Source organism: Schistocerca piceifrons, chromosome 1 (assembly GCF_021461385.2).
Source record: "Schistocerca piceifrons isolate TAMUIC-IGC-003096 chromosome 1, iqSchPice1.1, whole genome shotgun sequence".
NCBI lineage: Eukaryota > Metazoa > Arthropoda > Insecta > Orthoptera > Acrididae > Schistocerca > Schistocerca piceifrons.
In genome coordinates, this window is record NC_060138.1 from 735,277,627 (window position 1) to 735,305,273 (window position 27,647).

General features: G+C 40.0%; 1 protein-coding gene across 1 annotated transcript in view; it reads left to right on the forward strand.

Moving 5' to 3' along the window:
* The window catches only part of LOC124711366, a 104,204-nt gene that overhangs the window by 26,136 nt on the left and 50,421 nt on the right, over positions 1-27,647 (forward strand). Inside the window, exons 5-8 of the mRNA XM_047241412.1 lie at positions 2,740-2,887; positions 3,575-3,859; positions 10,048-10,236; positions 22,428-27,228. Of these exons, the coding sequence (XP_047097368.1) occupies positions 2,740-2,887; positions 3,575-3,859; positions 10,048-10,236; positions 22,428-27,228 (5,423 nt within the window). The remainder of the gene's footprint in view (positions 1-2,739; positions 2,888-3,574; positions 3,860-10,047; positions 10,237-22,427; positions 27,229-27,647) is intronic.

Below are 27,647 nucleotides of genomic sequence, written 5' to 3' on the forward strand. Positions count from 1 at the left end.
ATCCCCTTCACCAGCACAGCCTCCCAGTGCCGCCACCATGCGGTCTCCATGGTCACTCAGGTAGCACTACTGCATCTTCTCCCACACTTACCCAGCTATCCCTTGCTGTCTCTCTCTCTCTCTCTCTCTCTCTCTCTCTCTCTCTCTCTCTCTCTGTTGTACCTTTCTGTATCCTTGCTCCTTGCTACCCACCCAAGCCAAGAATGGTATTGACCCAGTGGTGCCACAGTGCCCAAAGACGACAGTGGCTGTGTGTGTTTATAAATGTGTGTACATATGTTTCTTCATCTGATAATGGGCTGTGTCTGATAGCTACACCTACTTGGCGAGTAGCAATCTGTTATAATCCATATTATTGTTATATATATAATATCATTTAACTCTAATTGTGTGTGGCAGTGTTATACTCGTACATCAAGTTGCAGATGCCTAAAAAACATTAAATGTTGCGTCCAACAGACCAAATGAGGAAAATATTCTAGACTTATTATGCATGTTTCAAAATGGTTGACAATGTGATGCAGTAAATAAGATGGGAGACATATATTTAGTGAAGCAATATGGAATGTCGTTTTTTTAATTATAAGTCTGATGTGTAAAGTTTATTTTAAATTCTGTATACTTACATTTAGATGTATAATTTTTTAATATACATTGGTCTGTAAAACTTAAGGACAAGAGTAACTTAAATGTGATACATCACTCTAACATAGATTCATGAAACTTGAACCATACATAGGACATGTTATAGATGACTGAAAGAAATACACAATGAGATAAACGGATAATACTTCCACTGAAGTCACCATTATTTATAATGGTCCACGGGATGTTACAAAAGATGGGATATGGTTCTTAACGCTTGGGAGACAAATACTGAGCATAGCTTGGGCCGTAACTTTTTGTTACAAAGACCACATTGGAGTATAGGTTGGGCCACGATTTTCTCAATGCATGAGCAATCTGTCTCTCGAATACTGGATTCACTGCATATGAGAACAGTTCATAAACGTCTCGCTACCTGTCCCTTGACTGGTACTGCCTTCTATTGTCAGTGTCTAGAATTATTTCTAAAGAAACATTAGCGAATATAACAGTTGCTGTCGCGAATGGTTGAGATAATGTGATTATATTGACTTAATTTCGTACATGTATTCATTAGGTTTCACCTTTTTTTTTTTTTTTTTTTTTTTTTTTTTAATTCTGTTGCAAATCACGTCTGTTGGATGAGCAAGAAATATTGGAAACATCTTTTTCATGGGAGGGTAACTATATTTTCTTAGCACATGCTATTCTTATCAGTAACATACATGCCAGTAACACTTTAAATAATGGCATCAATGGTTGGTTTCATAGACCCAATATCCTTATAAGCGGCTGGTCTCCAAAGTGTTAATAGGATGCACGATCACCACGGCCAGCAATGCGTGCTCTGTACTGCGCTACCGTACTAGCCACAAGCTGCCATTCCCCCACCAGTGCAGTCAACAACTGCTGCATGGTCATTGGTGCATGTGGATTTGCTGCAGTAAGTATCCCCACAGCATCACACTTGTGCTCGGTGGGATTTAAGACGGGGGAATGGGCAGGCTAATCCTTTTGCTGAATATCCTGTCATTCCAAGAGCTGCTCCACCTGTGCTATTCAATGTGCTCGCACGCAGTCATCCGTAAAAGTTAAGCCAGGACTGAATTCACCCTGAAAAGACACACATGGGGGAGGAGTACAGTTGTCACAATAATGTTGACCAGTGAGTTTACCCTCTTCAGAAATTTGCCCATGCAACATTATGACTCTCCACACTGTAACGCCTGAATCATCGAAATGATCATATTGGACAATGTTCCTTGGTGTATATTATATTCCCACCTGTCACCATATGAGAGAATAGCCAGAATCACTACTCAGACTGAATCTGCTCTCACCTGAAAAGTACACACTCTATCATTCCTCATTGTTCAGTCCTTATGCTCATGGCACCATCACAAATGGGACTGCTGCTGTGCAGGTGTCAGTGGGACACAAGTCCTGATTGTAGGACAAAGAGACCAACGCCATGCAGTTTCCATAGCACTCTGGAGTATAAGAATGCATGCCTTGCTGTCATGTTAAATGTGGCTGCAATTGCACCTGCTGTTTGATGTGGGTCCCTTCTTGCCTGTTATACAATTTAGCAGTCATCTGCTTCAGTAGTTGACCATGTTTGACTACCTCCTCTCCTTCAGGCATCAATGGTTGTTGTTCGGAACACTCCCCATGCATGTGAAACAAAGCTGTGAGTAAAACCAAACTTCTGGACTACAGTCATCACATTTCAGCCTTCTTCCAGTTTACCAACAACTTTTCCCCATGTGAAGTCATCCAAATGTTGTCTCCAGGCCATGTTGTAATGAACAACAGCCACCACAGTGCACTGTAACCACTCAGTGATTGACACACGCTGTCTTTTATGAATCCTTCAACTGCTTTGTGTTGTCGGGCTAGCCCCATTTGGCACAATAGTCATACTGACATCATGCCATGTGATGTCTAACTTTTTGTGCACAACTGGAAAACCTCTGGCAAAATGCTCCCACACTTTGATTCCCCACCACCACCACCAGAACCAAATAGTTCGTATGTTATATTACATTGCCTATCTTGACTTTGTTTTGCAGAGCACTGTAGTTTGTGCAATGTATTTTACATGTTATTGATTCAAGGAGTGTAAAAGAAAATATAACTGAAAATAATCCACAGCCCAGAGAAGAAGGTACCTCCTGCAGTCAAACCAAGGACCCCATCACCAACATTTGTTGATATGAAGACAAGCAAGCCAGAACCAATGGATATCAGCCCAACACCTGAGACGAAATTGCTGAAGGAAACTCCACATCCAGTTCTTAATGTGAGTGATAAGCAACCTCAGATAAAATCATAACAACTTTTGCAATTACTGCAAATCTAATCAGAATTGAATTCATATTTTTAACAATAATCCACAGTTAATTGATGCTTCTTGTTTCTCTTATGCTCTGCAATGTTAGACATGACACAGGTGTAACTAATTTCACAAAAAGACCGATATAGTTTTTCTGATTCTTGAAACAAAAATACTAATTTGCTACATAGAATGCAGAAGTCACCCACAAAGAAAGAGGAGAACTGTGACTTCCTAAAATTAAGACATTTATCCACATTGTATGGTTTTGTGATTATTGAAGTAATCTTAAGCAATAATTGATAGAAACTCATTTAGAGGAGGCTCAAAGCTGTTTGGATATCTCTCTTGAGAATTGAGGTATAAAACTTAAAATATAGCTTAATCCTTTGAGCTCCCTGAAGTCAGTCATCTTGATGATACAGATGAATACTTGTTAAGTAATATCAATAATATGATACATAAATTTGAAACAAAAGGAACACTGATCTCATACCAATAGTTTTCCTCTTTAATTGAGGGAGCTCTATATGATCGTAAGCTTTTTAACATTCAGACAACTGAATAATTCATATTGACAGGGTCAAATAGAATTAAACTCACATGCTTATATTCTAAATACAAACACTCCTTCAATTTACTATGTTTTTGCAGACTGACTTCACAAAGCTTCCACCTGTACCATCACTAGTGATGCAACTGCCCCCAATATGGTCTCAACCACCACCTCCTGGCACTCTACCGGTGCTTGATACTCAGGTACTACCACCACCTCCTGGCACTCTACCAGTGCATGGTACTCAACCACTACCGTATGGTGTGCAACGACTCCCAGCAGCCACTACTACACAGCATCCATTGCCACTTCAGAGTCAGCAGCAGCAGCAGCAGCAGCAGCAGATGCACAACAGTTTCACATATTCGCATCCACAAGTACAGGTAATGCTTGAGACTTAGAAGCAAGAATGTTGCCACTATGCACTAATATGATTGTGGTTCTTTCCTATTTTCATGTCATTTGGAATCTGATAAGAGACCAGAATCAAAATTCGATTGTTCCTTGTAAGCAATGATTTCCACCATTGTATGAATTATTATATTCAAAGTCACAGAGGCTAATTTCAGAATTCTCCTTAATTCTCTGTAGTGGTTGTTCTGTAGTAGTATTAACTCAGTATATAATACTGTTCTGGTGTTCAGTAAGTATTCCATTACAGTTTCTGTAATAATAGAACCTTTCCTACAGATGTTCATATGAGATTTGTTGGTCAGTTTATAAGGCTCTGTAGTAGAATGTAAAACGTAGTCATGCTGGATACTATAACTAACTTACAGTAGTAAAGTATAAAATTAATTCATAGCAGAAATGTTATCTGACGCATGCGTAATAAGAGTTTGATTCTATGTGTCTCGTGCATGCACGCCATCCTCTGTGAGGCAGATCGCGAAGCCCTCGCAGTCCGCAGTCTCTAATCACACGACGAGGCCCATACAATGGGCTTAAAGTGAATTTGCTACAGCTTGTTTAATAGAATTGACAAAACTTTATGGTTATGCATCAAGTTTTATAAAGTTGACTTACGACATGACTTGTTTTAGGCAAACATTTAAATTATATTTTATGTAAGTACTACACGTTGCATCCTGTAGGATGACCATATCTGATATAATTTACTAGCACAATATAATATTAACTTTTTGCAGGTTCTGAAGAAGACGTTATTACTAACGTTGAAATCTAGGTAAACGATAAAGTTAACCTGCAACTGTAGGCTGTATATTCTTATATAAACAATATCAGTTGCTGTCTCTGCATAAAAATAGTAACAATTATGAAGTTCAGTAAGTCCATTCCAAATCGGTACATGACAAATCTGTTCAAGAGTTGGTTGCAATAATATGAAAACACGTCAATCTGGAAACATATTTTATCCAGTCTCTGTACTGCACTCATGTTGTACTTTTCTTATACTGTGATATTTCTGCAGTTCTGAATTACCAGTACATCATTGATCATTCTGTTTTATTGATCTACCTTCTTGTTTTAAAAGTTTACTTCCACCAAAGGCACATATCACTCCGATCTTTGTGCTTTTATGTAGGACAGTTGCAAAACTTATCAGCGATTAAATAAGAAAGAAAAAATGTGAGACTATTGAATGAGATGTGAGCTGCATAACCCATCGAGTGCTGTGGCCATTTTAACTTTTTAACACGTTCCCCGTACATAATTTCCGTAGACTATTATGTTCACTGTTACTTTCCCACAGCACTATAAAGGTGGTTATATATACAATCCTCATCATTATTCTGTTTAATGGAAGCAGATTATATTTCAGTATTGTTAAAAGAAATGCTATATTGTCATACCTATACAGAAAATATTGTGTACAAAGTGACTTCAAAAATTAAGTTACATGACATTATGGCAGGCCACATTACTTTCACTGAATGCTGCAACACATTTCAAAGTGACAAAGGTACCTGAAACTGTTTTACAAATTTTCACCAAATCTCCGCAAAAAGCTGTCAGACCATTGTACTAATTGTTTAATTCCTCTACAACAGAAATCTGCTCCATGCTTACAGAGACATTCAATCATGTCCTCTCTGTTGGAAAACTTCTTTCCCCCTACATGTTCTTTCTGCATGCCAAAAAGAGGGAAATCACATGGTGCAAGATCTGGAAACACAGATCAGCATCAACAATGTCTATGCAGCCTTGTTCAAATTACTTGCACCTTTTCACTGTTGCTGGATGTGACATAGCATTTTGTCCACATGCTGCCACAATTGCGCTGTGAATCCATCTGCAGTTTATATGTGACATCTACAAGAATTTTACTGTCATGTGTGCTTCAACTGTGAAGTATATTTCCAGTCGCGCCATCATTTCAATCACTCTTTGTGGTACACCAGTTATCTGTATTGCAACCAGCCTGTGCCTGCAGAATGCTGGAACAAATATTCTCTTCTGACAATATGCCACTTTTGTTGCTCAGTGGGCTTAAAGTGTGGGGTGATGTGTGTAATTTACTGTCTGAATTCACTATGCTAGTTGGTGGGAACAACAGTAAGGTCATTTGGGGACAGAACACACTGTTAGTAACACGTTTAATTGGAGAACATTATTTTTTCCCATTTAGTCTCGCATTTTGTAATTCAGCTTCAGCGTACAAATCTTTTCAAGATAATTCAAAAATTGATATTTGTCTTGTTTCAGAGAAAAGACCTGGTTCTATTTGTCGTTACTTATTTGCCATATGTCAAACTAAGATCTAAAAGTTCCAAATAAAAATAGTCACAAATTTTACAAAGAAGAATTACAGCTCATATATAAATAAAAAAATTAATAACTATTACAAATTCTGTGAAAAAAGGAACAGTGCTTTTATTCTTTCCAGTAGTAATGATAATGGCCTTCAGAATTTGCGACCAGCTGGGCACCCAGCAGTGGCACTGGTATCAGGCAGTATTTGTGGTCGAGGTTATCGTTGGTAGATGGCTCTGTTGTTGCTTCAGCTCTCAAGTTTGCAGTGTAAAGTACATGTAATATAACATGACAGTCTTGATTAATACACATGAAGAGATACAAATATGTCCTCTACACAGCTCTTCATAAAAAATTACACTTATTTGACAACTGATGTTCAGATTGGTACAGGAAAAAAAAGGAAAAGAAAAAAATCTGTGAACGCTAGACCAAAATGGTCTCTCACGTTGCCTTCCCCATTTCCAGTTTCAAAATGTCGAGTTATGCCATTACCCATACAGTAAAATAATTATCATTATGCAATGAATACCGATGTCCTCAAAAAAGAGGTGTACTCAGCTGAAAGATATGGACGACACTCGTTACTGGAGGAACATTTCTTCTCTATGCTCTCATAACTTGTAACATCCATTGCCCCAAATTTTTTTCTTTGGGAGTAATATCTTTTATCCCGGAACTTCTACCAAACTCTTTAAACAGTAACTTCCGCTGGTGCATTGTAATTCACCAATTTGCCAAACCAAAATGTAGATGAGTGGTTACCAGTCCCTTATTTTATATATTTTCCATCCAGGAATTTCCATTATTGTTATAGACCTACCATTGAGAATTATAAGGTGATGGTCCTGTGTTAGTAAAGCTTTGTCCTAGGCCATCTGTATCCATGTTCCCTCCAGTTTGAGCTGTGAGCATTGATATTGCCACTCAGCACCAGAGATGGTTCCAGCTGCAACTAGCGTGTGTTCCGTTCTGTTTCCCTTATCATACATTTGATGAAGAATATCCAGGTAGCACTGCAAAAATCTTCTGTAATCTAATTTTTACTACTGCTGATTGTAACCTTGTAATGAGTGAGTAATCTGCACTTCTAAGAGTGAAACGTCTCCTTTTTCATCAGGTTTATCTGACCAGCTGACAGAGAATCCTCCAAGGTTGATGTCTCTCACTAGTTTGAACCACCTTCCAGAAATGCAAGCTGCAGAAATATATTGTATTTTGAATTTCCTTAGCAGGCTTTTTCTGTGGGTTACAGCTGATTGAACAATCTTGAATATCACCAACCAAAATAATGCATACAGTTCTGGTGCTTAATTCTGTGATGTCCAATTCTTCTCTGGTAAAGAACTGCCCCCTGATCGCTAATATCAGGCTGTGATTGTTATCTATTAGTTGACTGTTGGTACCATTTGCTACAAATTCACAGGAATGACCTCGAGGGCAATAGTGATAATAGTGATTTATCTCTGTAGGCCTTCTGATGCATCCTGAACGGGAGGAGGGGGGGAGGGCACAGTGTTCAGACATCTTGGTACTATAAACTGCTAAAACCTACTAAGCTGTCTGTTGAATGGTCTCCAAATTGACTGTCGAAAATTTTTCTCTCTTGAATCAGATTGTCATTTGTTACTGACTGTGTTACTCACTTCTGGGATGTGATTTAACTAAAAAGCCCTCTCTGTACATGTTTCTTTGTGTGTAGGATGAGGACCAGAGGTGGGGGGGGGGGGGCTGATCTTGAAGCATCAGTGGAAAAACAGGAGTGCTCATGCTAATGACTAGATTGATAAAGTGAAGGGAATGAATTGATGAATTGTATATCTGTATCATGAATGTATCTTACTGAGCACAAGAATTGTATACATGTCCATGGTTGTTGTCCACCTGAGCAGCTCCTGCCAGACCTGTGTAAGTATTTTCACTAAGTGTGACACTGGCATCTTTGATATGTTGTTGAACTTGTTCTCTGTATGCTTCTTAATTGGAGCAGGGCAGTTCTTATCCATAGTGAGTTGGTTTTACCGCAATGCAAACACTTTAAAAGAGCAGCTATTTAGCTGGCTGGCAGATGTCATCTGCCATACTTGCTGCTCCACATGTGGCTTTGGCTCTGGTTACTTAGATGCTAGAATTTGAGGTATTTATAAAATTATTAAACAGGGTGACTACCTGGCTGCAACATGCATCTAGTTCTGTGCACATAAAGTGCTTGGGAATCAGCAGTGAATCGAGTGTTAGATAATGTGTTTATAGTTTAATAGGAGTTGGTTTCTATTCACTGATAATTTTATTGATGAATGTCTCCACATTAATTACTTTAACAGACAAGACAGGTTTGGAAAATATTTCCTGCTTGTTAAATTCTAAAGCTACTCACTGAATAATGCCTTAATGTAAGTCATATGAAAGCTGCTTAACTGTGCTTAATCACTGACTGGTTTGAGTGTATTTGTTACTTCCACCTTCATCCTATTTTTCTATGACAGAAGTATTATTAATAATGTTGCCTTTAGTTTTAGGATGAGCCAAGTGTATTATTTTTTCGACTTTCAGTGCATATATTTCACAAACAATATCCACTTTACTGTCAATAAAAAGATAAAATGGTTTTCAACTAAAGTATATTTGATAATTTTTAACTAGAGCATATCTTTAATGAGAGGTCTTACTAACAGCAGTACTGTCATTTTTCCCTTCAGTTTATATCAACTTCTTCCAAGGGAAAACACCGTCTGCTGTATTTTTAGCTAGACTTTGCTGTAGCAAATTTTTTCTCACTGCTCAACTTCCATGTTGACTATGTCCTTACAAATACCATTCACAGTGTAAAGCCATTGCACCTCCTGCAGTTCTAGTACCTTGATAATGACCATAATGAGAGAGACAGGAGCATCATATCCTCGACAGTGCAAGCTACTACTGATGTGGATCACAGAGCGCATGGGTAACAGCACATACTTAGTGCTTCAGCAACTGGATGGATGAACTACACTACACTATGTAAGCAAGGGATTGTTCGTTACACGAGGAGAAAATAGTTCAGGAACTAGCCACGTTTAAGTGAAATAGGTCTATACAATATGAGCAGATGTTTGTTTATGGTTTCTTTCTCCTTGATGAAACTTTATTTCATCAAAGTTAATTTATTAGACTAGTAAAAGGTGTGGGCAATTATGGGATTTGTGAACTGATACGAATTCCTTTTCATCCACTTATCAACACAGTGGCAAATGTGCATGTTGGAACATTACTTAAGTGCAAGATAATAGTTTTTCCACACCATTCTTGGACACTTATGCTTCATCTTACTATGTCCAGTAATGTTATGTAATAAGAGCTGCTAACTGTTTTACTCTTTTCTAAGTATCAAATGATGATCCTATGCAAACCTGAAAAAACAGTATGTTTTACTTTTCCCGTGACAAAATAGCCTTTGCTCCTTTTTTTGTGCTTTTTCATCCTCACTAATCGATTGTTGGCCTGCAGTTTTCATGTAGTCATGTAGCAATGCTAGCTGCCCTAATTATGATTATGTTTCAACTTCTCTAAACACCATTTGAAATGTCTTCCCTTAAGTGTTTACTGTATTTACATAACGTGTGACAAATGGATTGCTGCTGTCAAACTACTTCATTTTGCATCTATTAGAAGGGTTTGTTCAAAATTACTAAAAGAATCAGACTTATCAGTACTTATGTAACAAAACAAAATTTTCTGCCACTCTGTATAGACCGTACTGTTCATTAAAATGTGCAATGTGTGTGTGTGTGTGTGTGTGTGTGTGTGTGTGTGTGTGTGTGTGTGTGTGGTTTTTTTTTTTTTTTTCCCCCTTGCTAAATCTTGACTTCTGTTTCAGGGCATATATCAAAATGGGTCACCTGGTTTTATTTTACCTAACTATTCTCAGAATAACAATCAAAACAGTTATCAGCAGCAGCCTTTGTATGGTCAATCCAGACCTGCCATTGGATGTCAGACTTTTACAACATTTCCACAGGTTCCATCAAATTCTAGTAACCCAGTGGGTCATTCTACTCAATTCCAGGTCAGTATACAACTTCATCTGAAATTCCCTTACATTTGTTAAGAATTGTGTTGTTGTGGTGGTCTTCAGTTCAGAGACCGGTTTGATGCAGCTCTCCATGCTGCTCTATCCTGTGCAAGCGTCTTCAACTCCAAATAACCACTGCAACCTACATCCTTCTGGATCTGCTTAGTGTATTCATCTCCTGGTCTCCCTCTAAGATATTTACCCTCCACGCTTCCTTCCAATACTAAAGTGGTGATCTCTTGATGCCTCAGAATGTATCCTACCAACCGATCTCTTCTTCTACTCAAGTTGTCACAAATTCCTCTTCTCCCCAATTCTATTCAGTACCCGCTCATTAGTTGCGTGATCTGCCTATCTAATCTTCAGCATTCTTCTGTAGCACCACATTTCGAAAGCTTCTATTCTTTTCTTGTCTACACTGTTTATCGTCCATGTTTCACTTCTGTACATGGCTACACTCCTTAGAAATACTTTCAGAAAAGACTTCTTGACACTTAAATCTATACTTGATGTTAACAAATTTCGCCCATGAACCATGGACCTTGCCGTTGGTGGGGAGGCTTGCGTGCCTCAGCGATACAGATGGCCGTACCGTAGGTGCAACCACAACGGAGGGGTATCTGTTGAGAGGCCAGACAAACGTGTAGTTCCTGAAGAGGGGCAGCAGCCTTTTCAGTAGTTGCAGGGGCAACAGTCTGGATGATTGACTGATCTGGCCTTGTAACATTAACCATAACGGCCTTGCTGTGCTGGTACTGCGAACGGCTGAAAGCAAGGGGAAACTACAGCCGTAATTTTTCCCGAGGACATGCAGCTCTACTGTGTGATTAAATGATGATGGCGTCCTCTTCGGTAAAATATTCCGGAGGTAAAATAGTCCCCCATTCGGATCTCCGGGCGGGGACTACTCAAGAGGACGTCGTTATCAGGAGAAAGAAAACTGGCGTTCTACGGATCGGAGCGTGGAATGTCAGATCCCTTAATCGGGCAGGTAAGTTAGAAAATTAAATGGATAGGTTAAAGTTAGATATAGTGGGAATTAGTGAAGTTCGGTGGCAGGAGGAACAAGACTTTTGGTCAGGTGATTACAGGGTTATAAATACAAAATCAAATAGGGATAATGCAGGAGTAGGTTTAATAATGAATAAAAAATAGGAGTGCGGGTTAGCTACTACAAACAGCATAGTGAACGCATTATTGTGGCCAAGATAGATACAAAGCCCATGCCTACTACAGTAGTACAAGTTTATATGCCAACTAGCTCTGCAGATGATGAAGAAATAGATGAAATGTATGACGAGATAAAAGAAATTATTCAGGTAGTGAAGGGAGACGAAAATTTAATAGTCATGGGTGACTGGAATTCGTCAGTAGGAAAAGGGAGAGAAGGAAACATAGTAGGTGAATATGGATTGGGGGAAAGGAATGAAAGAGGAAGCCGCCTTGTAGAATTTTGCACAGAGCATAACTTAATCATAGCTAACACTTGGTTCAAGAATCATAAAAGAAGGTTGTATACCTGGAAAAATCCTGGAGATACTAAAAGGTATCAGATAGATTATATAATGGTAAGACAGAGATTTAGGAACCAGGTTTTAAATTGTAAGACATTTCCTGGGGCAGATGTGGATTCTGACCACAATCTATTGGTTATGAACTGCAGATTGAAACTGAAGAAACTGCAAAAAGGTGGGAAGTTTGGGACCTGGATAAACTGAAAGAACCAGAGGTTGTAGAGAGTTTGAGGGAGAGCATAAGGGAACAATTGACAGGAATGGGGGAAAGAAATACAGTAGAAGAAGAATGGGCAGCTCTGAGGGATGAAGTAGTGAAGGCAGCAGACAATCAAGTAGGTAAAAAGACGAGGGCTAATAGAAATCCTTGGGTAACAGAAGAAATATTGAATTTAATTGATGAAAGGAGAAAATATAAAAATGCAGTAAATGAAGCAGGCAAAAAGGAATACAAACGTCTCAAAAATGACATCGACAGGAAGTGCAAAATGGCTAAGCAGGGATGGCTAGAGGACAAATGTAAGGATGTAGAGGCTACTGCCTACAGGAAAATTAAAGAGACCTTTGGAGAGAAGAGAACCACTTGTATGAATATCAAGAGCTCAGATGGCAACCCAGTTCTAAGCAAAGAAGGGAAGGCAGAAAGGTGGAAGGAGTATATAGAGGGTTCATACAAGGGCGATGTACTTGAGGACAATATTATGGAAATGGAAGAGAATGTAGATGAAGCCGAAATGGGAGATAAGATACTGCGTGAAGAGTTTGACAGAGCACTGAAAGACCTGAGTCGAAACAAGGCCCCGGGAGTAGACAACATTCCATTAGAACTACTGATGGCCTCGGGAAAGCCAGTCCTGACAAAACTCTACCATCTGGTGAGCACGATGTATGAGACTGGCGAAATACCCTCAGACTTCAAGAAGAATATAATTATTCCAATCCCAAAGAAAGCAGGTGCTGACAGATGTGAAAATTACCGAATTATCAGTTTAATAAGTCACAGCTGCAAAATACTAACGCGAATTCTTTACAGACGAATGGAAAAACTGGTAGAAGCCGACCTCGGGGAGGATCAGTTTGGATTCCGTAGAAATGTTGGAACACGTGAGGCATACTGACCTTACGACTTATCTTAGAAGAAAGATTAAGAAAGGCAAACCTACGTTTCTAGCATTTGTAGACTTAGAGAAAGCTTTTGACAACGTTAACTGGAATACTCCCTTTCCAATTCTGAAGGTGGCAGGGGTAAAATACAGGGAGCGAAAGTCTATTTACAATTTGTACAGAAACCAGATGGCAGTTATAAGAGTCGAGGGGCATGAAAGGGAAGCAGTGGTTGGGAAAGGAGTGAGACAGGGTTGTAGCCTCTCCCCGATGTTATTCAATCTGTATATTGAGCAAGCAGTAAAGGAAACAAAAGAAAAAATCGGAGTAGGTATTAAAATTCATGGAGAAGAAGTAAAAACTTTGAGGTTCGCCGATGACATTGTAATTCTGTCAGAGACAGCAAAGGACTTGGAAGAGCAGTTGAACGGAATGGACAGTGTCTTGAAAGGAGGATATAAGATGAACATCAACAAAAGCAAAACGAGGATAATGGAATGTAGTCGAATTAAGTCGGGTGATGCTGAGGGAATTAGATTAGGAAATGAGACACTTAAATTAGTAAAGGAGTTCTGCTATTTGGGGAGCAAAATAACTGATGATGGTCGAAGTAGAGAGGATATAAAATGTAGACTGGCAATAGCAAGGAAAGCGTTTCTGAAGAAGAGAAATTTGTTAACATCGAGTATAGATTTAAGTGTCAGGAAGTCGTTTCTGAAAGTATTTGTATGGAGTGTAGCCATGTATGGAAGTGAAACATGGACGATAACTAGTTTGGACAAGAAGAGAATAGAAGCTTTCAAAATGTGGTGCTACAGAAGAATGCTGAAGATAAGGTGGGTAGATCATGTAACTAATGAGGAGGTATTGAATAGGATTGGGGAGAAGAGAAGTTTGTGGCACAACTTGACTAGAAGAAGGGATCGTTTGGTAGGACATGTTTTGAGGCATCAAGGGATCACAAATTTAGCATTGGAGGGCAGCGTGGAGGGTAAAAATCGTAGAGGGAGACCAAGAGATGAATATACTAAGCAGATTCAGAAGGATGTAGGTTGCAGTAGGTACTGGGAGATGAAGAAGCTTGCACAGGGTAGAGTAGCATGGAGAGCTGCGTCAAACCAGTCTCAGGACTGAAGACCACAACAACAACTATTCTTTTCTTGTCTACACTGTTTATCGTCCATGTTTCACTTCTGTACATGGCTACACTCCTTAGAAATACTTTCAGAAAAGACTTCCTGACACTTAAATCTATACTTGATGTTAACAAATTTCTCTTCTGCAGAAACGCTTTCCTTGCCATTGCCAGTCCACATTTAATATATTCTTTACTTTGACCATCATCAGTTATTTTTATCCCCAAATAGCAATACTCTTTTACTACTTTAAGTGTCTCTTTTCCCAATATAATTCCTTCAGCATCACCTGATTTAATTTGACTATGTTCCATTATCCTAGTTTTACTTTTGGTGATGTTCATCGTATACCCTCCTTTCAAAATATTGCCCATTCCTTTCAGCTGCCCTTCCAGGCCATTTGCTCTGTCTGACAGAATTACAATGTTGTCAGCAACCCTCAAAGTTTAAGAATTATGACTTAAAAGAAACATGAAATTTACCAGTTGTAATTGGTGTCTACTATGTACTCCAGCAGATTTATGTTCATTGCAGTGACATGGACACATCAAAAATTAAATTTAAGGTAACTTTTTGTTCTTTAGTGATTCGTCGTCATGTGTACAGAACTGCAGGGATGATCACGTGTGTTTCATTATATACTGTTTTTGGACAATTCACAAGCTGTTTTATTGATGGTAGTTAATTCACGATTGATTTCCACAATATAGTTTCATTTTCAGGCGTGATTTTGGAAGTCCAACTCGGCTGAAACACTGAAGTACATAAAACAATCTAAAATTTATCCACATCAAAAATCAGTAGTGCTGCTGTAAGAATAACATATGCCAGTTCTTTTGTGTACCCATTATGAAGGCCAAAATGCAGCTGGGTCACTTTATGAACTTCAAAATTTCAGTTGAAATGGACAGTCACTAGTGCATCTGAAGATGATGTTGTATAATTTCAAAATCAATTGTGTGAATTAAAATTTAGTACCACCTATAACACAACTGAATGGATTATCCAGTAACAGTACATTGGGACTTACTTTGCTTTGAGAAAGAGCTGTGGTTTTGCAAACCTGTTGTTTACAGCAATAAAAGGGATAATGTGAAAGAACATGTAACAGTATCATACTGTCAAATTAATTGGCAAAGAAAAGTAATATCTTCCAAAAATCAAACGATTCCCATATACCATAGACTATCAGAGGAATATAAATGTGACAGGAATACACCATAGAGTCACAAATAGAATTAAGTAAAATAATGGGGTTTCTGTCAGTAAGAAAGGTAAATACACCAAGCACTGTATAGCTTCACAATTACCTTCCCATACCATATGTTCAGTGTGACATGAACACTCATGTGAAGTAGGGGTTTGTTCATGATCCATTTAAAGTATTTTCTTCATTGCCCTATTTCAACAGACACATGTTCACTGTGTCAGTCATCAGCAACATTGTCTCAATGCCTTCATTTCCAGCATAACTACTACAAAAGATTTTCAGTTTATTGATCATTAAGACACAATTTCTACATAGTGAATATTGAAGTCTCATTGCGGAATTGCCCTTGCCATTGGGATTGATGCAGGGCATTATTGTTGAACTACTGAACAGCAAGGTTGATCACTGTATAATGTATCTCGCTGCCCTGCCATTCTGTGGCACACATGCAGTTCATGGACTTCCTGTTAATTTGCATACCGATGCAGATACAAGCATTATTGCAGCAGTTGTATTGACCAGACACTGTTAGTTGCAGACTGACTCTGTTTTGGATGTGCAGCAATGGCTGGTTTGAAAGAGTCAGAAATCTTTGCTCTACTAGAATGCATGCTCTGTTAGCATTGTGATTTGCTCACTTACAACACTAAGTTGTCAATACAAGAAGATGTTTATTCCACTGAGACCATCATTTGAAACAAAATGTTTCGCACCACACAAATGATACATTTAGACAGCTGAGTCACTTTCATATGCGCATATAAATACACTTTTATGTATAACATTAACATATCATACATTGTGTTCTAATAAAGAATCAAACAACGCATGTGTAATAAAGAACCATACTGTGCATAGGAACAATACAAGAGTGCAACAGAATCACAACTGAAGACAGAACCGCTGTGCTACTAGCTTTAAAGGATGGCCGCGAGCACTGATAGGTTGGCAATATGGACATGACTCTGTGGTCAGCACACAGTGGTGATGATGCTTGTGGTTACAGGTGGAGCTGTGCTGTCCAGCGGCTGTCATAGAGCTTCATACCCGTTAGCAGGCTTTCAAAATCACTGAGCTGTGATACTAGATCCTCCCCCTCTTAAATGGGCACATATGGCTTGAAGCACACTGGAAAGTGCTTTGCCAGGTGAACTTCTGGCACCATTAGCGTCCCGGTACTGAAGCCTACTGACTGGGTGGAGGAACCCAGGGCACCTGGGAACGTGCTGGGGTTTGGTGGCATGAGTGACATTGGCTGAGGAGGTGGAGGCTGTGACAAGACATTCAGCCCCGTGCTCTTGCCCACAGTAACTGTTGCTGGTGTCCTGGAGCACAAGCTATACTCATGTGGTCATGGGACCAGAGAGGGTGAGCATTCCACATATGATTGAGCCACCAAAGTCGGTGCAGTTTGAAGGCATGGACGGAGTTGATGGCGTTGCAAACCTCTCAGGTCGTTTGCCCCGTAGAAGTGTGCCCACACTGCTACACAATCCAGTGTGCTGGGCTTGGGGGTTTTCCAGGCCTGTGGTGATGTAGGAGTGTACATGGATGCTGCCTGTGGAGGAGCTCTGCTAGGCTACAGTTGTGGGTGGCAGTGCTCCTGTATGTGCTCAGGAACACAGTGAGAGCAGCTGTGGTGGTGTTATTATTCCCACCCATTTTAACATTTGCTGTTTAAGTTTCTATCCCATATGCCCTGCTTTGCCATTGGAGGACGAGGAAATGGCGTTTGTGGCATAGAATTGTTCAAAAGCCATCTTCATATGCGCAGTTGACTGACACAGTAGTTAGGGAAATCCTTTCAATGATGAGAATGTGGATAATCCATTAAGCATGGAGTCAGTTGTGGTGGACACCACGCTGACTATATAGGGGTAGTTAGAATGAGCATCCATGACAGTGAGCCACATAGAACCTAGAAAGGCACCTGCAATGTGCAGGCGAATGTGGTCCCAGCAGTGACCAGGGCTTGATCAGATGGCCAAAGATTGGGACAGAGAAACCTGATACCAGGTGTTAGTGGCCTCCACATCCTTGTTCAGTCTTGGCCAGTAGCAGGTCTGCTCGTAAGGGCATTTATTCATGACAAATCCCAATGCCTGCGATGGATAAGCTGTATAACTTCAGGCCGAAGGACAAATATCTGCCTTAGCATCAAGCAGAACAATGTCTGTTATGACTGACAGATGATGGGAGAGGTGAGCCCAGGCCTGGAGCTCCAGATTAGTGTTCTTTGAAACATATGTGCCCTGCGCCCCCCCCCCCCCTTCCCCCCATGGAGTGCACAGCGCGTGGTGTGCCATAAGATAGGGTCATGCCATGTCAGCAGCAATTTAAATTGTATAATGGAAACACTTCCGTGGTCCGTCACCATTCCTTGTTAATGTGGAACAATGAGATCTCCTATTGGTCAAAGGCAGGTCTGGTCCTGTAGGTAAGTGAGATAGAGCATTCTTATTTGCTTGTTGTACTGTAGGCTTGTATTTAATGGTATAATCGTAGGACCTATGGAAAAGCGCTCAATGGTGGAGACGTTGTGCTGTCCACTTTGTAAGCTGGGAGTGTGGCCCAAAGAGTGCAACCAGTGGTTTTCAGCCTGTAATGAGTGTAAATTTTGCCCTGAATAGGTAGACATGGAATTTCTTCAATCCAAAAATAATTGCCAAAGCTTCTTTTTCTGTCTGTGAGTAGTTCTTTTGAGTGGGTGTCAGCATCTTTGATGCATAGTCAATCAGTTGCTCATCATCATCATCATCATCATCATCCCTATGTGCCAGCACTGCATGCACTCTGGCTGAGGGGCACCCACAACCAAAACCAGTGGACATGAAAAGGGGGGGGGGGGCATAAGGCATGGAGCAGAGCAGAGCAGGTGCACCAGCTGAGTAAAAGCGTGCTCACATGCTGTCCCCCACCTCTACTGAATGCCTTCCCCTACAGCTAGTCTAGGGATGCATAATATGGGCCCCTTGAGGGAGGAATACAGAATAATAATTCACCTTCCCCAAAAAAAGCATGCAACTTCTGTGAGTGTAGGCAGCAGGATTGAAGATCAATAAGTGCAACATTGCAGTCAGTGGGTTGGATCCCTTCTTTGTTGATAATGTGTCTGAGGTAGTCCACTTGCTCATGAAAAAACTGGTAATTGTGTAAGCAGCACTTGAGCCGTTCATCACACAACATAGTAAACAGGGTGCAAATGTTAAGCAGGTAGTCTTGACACATAGGGCTCATGACAATTATGCTGCCAAGATAGTGTGTACAAGCAGGGATAGACATGGTTAACTGTTCCCAGTATCTCTGGAAGAATGTCAGAGCAGAAGAGATCCCAAAGGAGAAACGTTTGTATTTGAAAATAAACATGATGCTTAGTGAGTCATCATCCAGTGGGATTTGCAAATATATGTCGGTGAGATGTACCCTAGAAAAATATTTACCTCTGACAAGCTTTGGAGGAGGTGCTCTGGATATGGTATGGGGTATGTTTCCACCTGGATGTGGGCATTGATAGTTGATTTAAAATCTCTGCCAGTGGGTTTCTTGACCACCAGCAGGATCATGGCCCAAGTGCTGGATTTAACAGGTTCAGTCACCTCAGCCTCATAGAGGCAATCGAGTTCCTGCTTTAGGCTGCCCGTAAGGAGACTGGAATGGTTCATGCACGGCAGAAACGGGGCATGTTGTTGGGACACAGAGAGATATTAACCTGGAAATCTGGGACACACCACAGACCAGATTTGAAGATAAGTGAGAAAGCAGCACAAAGTTCGTTGTGTTCCTGCAAGGAAACTGTGTCAGTGACGACATGAACCTCATCAATGATATTGAAACGATGAGAAGGCATCCAGGCCAGAAAATGTTTCTGGATGAGTGACTGTTGACAACAAGCAGCATCATCAACCATGCAATGTTTAAGTATGCGCCAGTGATTGTGAACTGACACCAGAGGGGAGTCTAATTATCATAATATACAACTGACTTATGGGAGGGCAGAGCTAATTTAGGGAAAAATCAGATGAGCATACATTTGGAAATTCATCGAGGAAACATGAGCTCCCATGTCTACCTGGTAAAAGATGCCTTGGTATGCAGTTGTGAAGCCGATAGGTTGGTAGACCTGAAGTTCATGCACTGTTCCTTGATGGAAATTGGGAATGGGACCCAACTGTTTCAACAGCTTACTGTAGACAGTTTGGCGATGCCCATCTTATCCACAATGCAAGCAGTGTCCCAGCAAGCTGGACATTCTACAGGTGGGTGTGCTATGAAGCAGTCAGGACAAGACAGAAGATCCCCCTGCCCTTGGCGACAGGGTGTGACTGGCTATTCAGAGGCCATCAATACATTGATGAATCACAATGACTCCATTTGGGAAAAGGCTTACATGCATTCCGCTCCACCGGGGAGTACAGTGGCAGCTGGTATTCTGCTACTTGCAATCGAGCTATGATCCACTCATTGCTGCCTGTGCAATTCCAAGAGAATGCATAATTTGTGACATATTATCCAGATGGATTACACAGATTTATCATGTTGTCTTGAATAAAGGTGACTGCATGCAAGGTTTTTTGAGGTGAGATCACACAAGTGAAATCACAATGGCAATTCAAGCCCTGCAAATCAGTCATCTGTGACCGATACAACTGACCATGTTGCTTGCAGTATTGATGAAACTTGAGTTGTGATGTGACTACTTGGAATCACTGTGAATAATAATTTGAAATCACTAAGCGCATCTCCTTGAAATTGAGTGTGATATGATTTGAGAGGGAAGCTAACTGCTTCAGTAAGAAAAATGTCTCCGTGGAAGCCCAAGAAAGGAAGAGCAACCAGTGGAGAAGGTTATCAAAGACCCAGAATTCTGTGACGTGCTAATTCACCAACTAACTATAAATGTGTGTCCCAATCCTGTCTGGCATTGCTAAAAGGGGGAAAGTTGGTGGGCAGCTGTCCACTGGGAATGTGACGACTGCCCGTATGGAGTACATACCCTGATTATGCAGTTAATCCTACAAAAGCTGAATGTGCTATTGCTATTGTTGAAAGTGCTGTTGCCATGGCTTCTGCAGGAGCAACTTTTATTGTTGCTGTTCCAAAAACTACACGAGCTTTGCACCCATGAGATGCTGCTAACTTTTGATCTTGTTGCCAGTTTTAGTGGTTGGAATCAGACAAGACTGGGAGCGACTCATCAACCAGAGATCTGACCATCCAGCCAAGGTAGTCAATGACAAGTCGCCGAGTATGAAAGGAGAAAAGATAGGCAGACAGGCACTGGAAATGGCACGGCAGAATAATTAGTCCAAATGAGTATCCAAGAACAAAGTCTTAAGATGTCGTGAATACTAAGACCAAAAGAACAATGTGCAATGACAACAATACAAGAGAGCAATGAAATTATGACTGAAGACAGAACTACTGTGCTGCTAGCCCTAAAGGATAGCCAAGAGCACTGATAGGTGGCAAGATGGGTGTGACTCTGTGGCTGTCACTGTAGCAATGATGCCAACACTCACAGATGGGACAGTGCTATCTAATGGCAGTAATCTAGTTCTATTGCCTCCAGTAGGCATTCAGAATTGCTGAGGTGCGATACCAGACAAGTGACAAACCAAAGTCTTGTCTTATAATGTAGGGAGCTGTTTAGTTCCTTTCAGTGTGATTGTAGGCAGAGGTCTTACTGTTGAGTACTTGTCCTACAAAATTATGTAACAGGCATACTTCCCCCCTCACCCCTCTTCCCCCTCCTCGATCTCTCTCGGATGTGGCCTGCAGAAGACTTCCCTGTTTTCCAGTGGTTTCTCATTATCGTCTCGTGTGTTGGATTCAGTTGCTTACATCTCCTCACACCACAGTAGCCTGTCCTGTTGGGTGTTCTGAGTTACCTGTTTGTGGTCCCTGGACATCCATGGCTTCTTGGAAGTTCTGAGCTCCAATTACAGCAACGCAATTCTTTCTCCCTCACTTCCTCCCTTCTTCACTCACCCATTCATGTGGCTCTGTGCCCTCTCTCTCCCTCCCCCTGCCCCCATCTGCCCACACTCTTTTCTTCCTCTTGGAACATTTGATCATCTAACCAAAACAATTCTCTTAATATTCTAAATGCATTTTCTTAACATTCTCAAACTACCAGAGATGTTTTCTTTCTATTGTCTCAATAGTCTCAATTCCACAACCAACACTTTCATTTATTTCTTGATTTTGTATCTGATTCCTTGTTGTTACTCCACAGCAGCACCTCCAGTGTTCCATTTCTATTACTTTCGTTTTATTTTTGTTCTTGTTTGTAATTACCTATATTTCTGCTCCACATGTTCTTGTGCCCTGTATAGCATTGCATATTAAGATTTATAGTGTCCTATGGCTTCTGAAAGTCTATAAAAATTAGGTGGGCTTCTGTATTGATGACAAAGTATTTTCTAATCATATGCTTAAGACAAAACATGTTGTCCATGCATGATCTTCAGCCCCAAACCCATTCTACTCTCATATCTCTTGAATTTGCTTGTCATTGTGCTTTTGAGAGCTTTTTCATATGGTATCATCACTATCACCAATGGTTTTATTATTCTCCAGTATTTTACAACAATTGAATGCTGCAGTTAGTAGTTGATGCTTGCAGAACTGAGCAAATAAGCTAGTTTTAATTTTTTTACTTTGATATATATGGATGTGGACTGGAATGGATATACTGTTTTCACTTGATATTTGCCACTCATAGGCCTCTTTCTGATGAAATAGTGACATGGTTTCTGCACTTTAGGGCAATGAAAATATCACAATTACAGGTGTTTCTTAGAGTGCCTCAGCACAATAGATGTGGGTGCAGACAGTGTCTATCGCTTGCAATTCGGTCATTTTTTCACCTGATATTGTTTTAGACATTTGATACTGTTTTTTCTTTTGCTGGCATCATTAGCAGCTTCTAATTGATAAATGTAATTTTAACTTTTTTAATGTTTCTTGCGGTCATATAACCGAATGTTATCCCTAGGGTTTTGTTTGCTCCCTATAATCTTCTTTTTTTTTTCTAAAATGTCTAGGGATACAGTAACTGTGGCATTTTTATCTGGAAGATTAAATTGTCAGTAGTCTTTCATATTTTCTGGTATCTCATTAAAATTTCTTTGTAAACTATTATTAATTGTATGTTATATTTTGTGTGTGTAATTTAAAGTTTATTGATGTAATTGTTCTTTGATTTTTGGACTGTTGCAGAGCACTTATGACTCACCAGTGAACAGACAAAATATGAGTGTGCCTCCACCTGTCTACAACCAGCCTCAGAAATATCAGCCAAATCTTGTACCACATAATGTTGCCCAGTATCCTCCACAGGCTGGAAATCATACTGCTCCATATGTAATGCAGAGTGGACAGCAGGTGCCCAATATCATACAGAGTCCCCAAAATACTCCTCAGTCTCAAACTCAGATGAAAATAAATGTTCAGCAAGTTTTACACTCTCAAAATACAAGCACTCAATCACTAAGCAGGACATCTCCATATCCAAGTTGTAGGGATCCTCGTCTCAAAGATAATATTTCTGTGTCATGTGAAAACCCAATTCCTGTTCCTTCAGTTGCCACACGGCATAATACTGCAATAATAGATAACCAGTCCAGTGCTTCTTTGACACAGAAAGTGCTCACACTTCCCCAAAGCCTTCTACCTGGACAGCCGCCTCTCCCACCTGGACAGCCGCCTCTCCCACCTGGACAGCCGCCTCTCCCACCTGGACAGCCACCTCTCCCACCTGGACAGCCACCTCTCCCACCTGGACAGCCGCCTCTCCCACCTGGACAGCCGCCTCTCCCACCTGGACAACCGCCTCTCCCACCTGGTCAGCCTCCCCTCCCACCAAAAGAGATGAAAATAGAACAGCCACCTCTTCCAATATCGCCACCACCACCATCTACACCACCTCCCAGCATAAAATCAGAAGTTCAAGAAGAGAACTCCAAGTCATCAACCGCACAACCACAAAAACCCTCACCACTCGTTTCTCACCTTAAGAAACTTCTTCCCAGCAAGAATGAAAGAAGCCAGGAAGTGGAATCAGTGACAACTATTGCAGGTGCTTTATTGCCAACAGAAAATGAAAATAGTTCCAAATCTGAAGCATTTAGTAATGGTACTGTGACTACCCCAGTGTGCTCTGTAACAGTACATCGTACTAACTCGCTTATCAGTACTAAAATTGGAAATATTGCATCATCGCGACAGCCTCTGGTAACTGATAACCAATTAACATCAGAAAATAAATATTTGTCAGCAGTAACTGATTTGCTTGATAAAAATATTTCTGGATTTATATCTTCGGTACTTGAAAAAAGGAATTCCAAATCGTCGCCATTAACTGGTTCAGCAAATAGTGACAGCCAAAGAGAAACTACACAAGAACAGAGACCTGAATATCAAAAAAACTTAAATGAATGTATTTGTGAAAAAACTGGTGTTGAGAAAAAGTTGTGTCTAAAGTGTTTGTACAAAAAGAGAAAAGTATTAGAACCAGCGTCAGTATTCTCAGGTATACCTAAATTATCTCGCTGTATAAAGAGACCTATAGTTGTTAATCTTCTTAGCAAAAGGAAGACACAACCTGTGACAGCAATTGTGAAACCAAATGTTCATGAAATACAAACCAGTAGCTCATGTTCAGAACAACCCCACCAACAAGAAAGTGCGTCATACTCCAACTCTCCATATAGTGAAACCGGATCCCGCTGGTCCACAGAGTCAGTCCCAGTACTCACAGAGCAGAGAACCGATAAACATTCTGGTGACATCTGTAATGATAAAAGTAATGTAATTGTACAAAAAACATCATGTCCAGGACATCAGACAAATCTCTCAAATGTTGATACACCCTGTAGTCCTAAAAATTCAGATGAATTTTCTGGAATAATAAAGGATGTGGCTGTTGATCAGATATCTGTTAGTCATAATATAGGGAGCCCAATTGATAGCTGTGAGAAAATTGTTCCAGAAGGACAAACACACAATTTAGAAACAGAACAACATACCAGGAAACCAGCCAGAAGTGATGAACACACATCTGAAATAAAGGAGAGGATTAAAGACACTGTTGTGTTAAAACAATTGGATGTTAGTCTGAGTGAAGTGAAGTCTAGCAGTGTTCAGATGGAAAATGAAAACTCTTTAAAAAATAAATATTTAACTTCTGTAATTACTGGGAATAAATGGAATAAAAAAAATTCTGCTGCACCAAGGTCCTATCGTTCGAAGTCTGCAGATTGTATGCTGGATAGTCTGCAACAATCTGCAAAGGAATATGCAAAGGTCCCTAAAGATGATTTGCTCCAATTGGTTGGAAATAGTTCCTTGATGCATGACGCAGATACGCTGAGAAATAATACTCAATGTCCTACTGAGAAATGTGAAGAGAACCAGAATGAGACTAACACTTCCATTTCATTTACAACAGAGAAGGTAGATGAAGAAAAAAATTATACAAAAAAGCCTGTTAGCGAACATCAAATTTCCTTATCTGGGAAAGTGGAAGAAAGTGACACCCTGCACAACAGGGAAGTCAGTGCAGCCTCTGCTGACCAAAAATTGGAAGACACTGTACTGATGGCTCATGTACCAAATAACAATGGAAAGTTGGATTATGTGAGGCCTAAAACAACTGATATTTGCTTGTCCGAAACAAAATTGGAGGATGTCACTGAGAAAATCACACAGGACATTTTTGGGTCATCTATCTCTGTCAAGAAAGAATCACCGGAAAGTGATGCTGGTGGCGCAGAAGAAAAATCAAGAAGACTTGGAGAAATGTTTACAACTTTAGATTCAACTGGAGGTGTTCATTTAGGAAGTCTATGCTGTATTGAGAAGACCATGTGTCATTGGAGTGTTGAATCTCTTAATGACAATCCTACATCACCTTGTACCAAACTGAAAACTGAAAAATTAAATACTACAACAGAGGTATCATCAAATAACAGCTTAAAGTCACAGAATCCATCCAAACGCCTAAATAGTAATGTAGCAACCTCTGTTATAAAGATAGAATGCAATTCTAGTGACAGCGCAGTGTGCAGTTGGGAAAAAGCTGGAAATACCAATATGCAGAATAAACCTTTTAAAAATGAAAAGTCAGATCCATCAGTCGTTACACAAACTGGAAGACAGTCACTTCGGGTTGTTACTGAGCATTGTAGACAGGACGAGGAAATGTGTATTGCAATAGATTCTGCACCAGTTACACATGGAAATGTGCTTAAGAGACCAACAAGTAAAGATTCATCATGTGTTGAAGATGTAAAAGTAGCCATAACTGCACTGAGTGATGATAAAGTTCTTGACAGTCTTGAAAATGTACAGCAGCCAGCAATATCACATACACAAAATAAATCTCAGGCAAAGGATACAGACAGTTTGTTTGATAATGATTCCTCAAAGATTAATACAGACTTGAAAGTTGCACAGTCATTACAGGAAAAGTCATTATGCCACACTGATGAAGTGATGCTAGAAAAAACATTAAACAAAATTGTGAAAAGCGAAGAAGAGAAAGATGTCATAATACAAACACCTTACCTTTCTGAAAGAGCTGTGAATATATCTGTATCTGATTCATCAGACTGTGACATTATAGAACTGCCTACAACCATTGATCTGTGTCTTTCAGATGATGCAGATGATCTGCATGAAGTACCAGTGTCTCCAAAAGTGTTGCCCATTGTAGATATCACTAATGAAAAACCAGTAGTTATGAATGATTCTTCAGAATGCATAACAATAGATGGTTCTCCTGAAAAAGAAATTCCTGGAAGTAATGGTGAGAGTATGGATGTAACACCTTCCATATCCAGTGCAACCATAATTGCTTCTCAAGAAAATTGCATGTCTGTAACAGATTCCATGCTACCGGCAGAGCCTATTCCAGAGCTGCTTGACGAGACTCCTTGCGTAAATAGAAACTTGTGTAAATCATCCATTCAGACAGAAGATGAATCATTATTACAAATGAAGCCAGAAGAAGAAATGAAATTAGAGCCCAAGATGTCATCAGATAGATTTGACATGGATATGAGTTTACAGCCCAGATCACCATTAGAAGTAGGTAGCTTTGTCAATAACAGAGGTGAAGTGACACCCACTAAACCAGATATTTTTAGAAGTTCACCTCCATCCAAACCATTCATTAACGATACCCTCCTGTCACGAATGAAACCTGCTCCCCGAAGTGTAAAGCTGCACCATGCTGCATTACTGCAAGACAGACATGTGCACAACAAGATCCCTGATTTATATCCTGTAAAGAGACAGAATAAGTCTCTACAGAAAATAGAGTGGGAGGAACAAAATGCTACAAGAGACACTGAAACAAGAGATATGCCTTCATTCTCTGAGGAAAATTTTAAGGGAGGCCATTCACAAAATAAAAGAAATTCTTCTGTACTTTCAGGTAATAGTAATAATGAATATGGCTCTGTTACAGCGGTTTCATATGCTGATATGAGAGGTGAAATTAATGAGCCATCAAATACTCAAGAAGGGTATGGGGAACCATGCTTAAAGAAGCGGAGACAGTCCCCATTAATCAGAAACAATGAGCAGACAGAATCTAATGAGACTGTTGTTTCGATAACATCTCATCCAAAAAATGTAAAAAAAAGCACTTTGTCTGTGACAGTCCTTCAACCCATAAGCATTGTGCCTAGTGAGAGCCGTGAAGGGACCCTGTCATCTCAAGTGCAGAGACATTCTTCGCGCATTTTGAAAAGTCCTAAGAAGAATACTGTTATTTTTGCCAAATATGTAGGTGGTACTGATTTCACGTCAAATGAAGATTGCTCAAATGAAGATATCGCATCAACACAAGTTGAGAGAATTGTTAGTAAGTCAGAGAATACAATCAAGAAGTACCCTCATCGGTCACAGATGCCTTCATATGCTCTCACCAGAAGAATACTAATAAGCAGGCTCAGAAGATGCCCAGTGGTTCTTCAGGCTAATTTCAAGAAAATGGCCAAGTTACTTAGGCAAGGTTCGTAGATTCATTAAGAATATGTCAACTAATTATAATCTCTTTGTACAAGGTTAAAATAATATTATCTGAAGTACTTTGCTACAAAAATGAAAATTTCTGAATGAAGATGGACAAGCACAATTGAGGAAATGTGATGATTTGCCTGTTGTTGGTGATGTATGGTACATAGAAACATGCAACAGTGCAGAAATGTTACCAGTTTTCAAGCTACCACTTTCTTTTAGTACAAGTACACAATCTCACATACACAACCAACGGACACCCGAACTCGTTCACTCACAGCTATGGCAAATCTCACCATTGTTACAGATGGGTGCATTTGTTATCTGCTGGTTGTGTATGTGAGATTATGTCCTTAGACAAGCAAACTATGGTAACTCAAGAGTTAATGCCACCTCTGTGCTGGTCTACTGTTT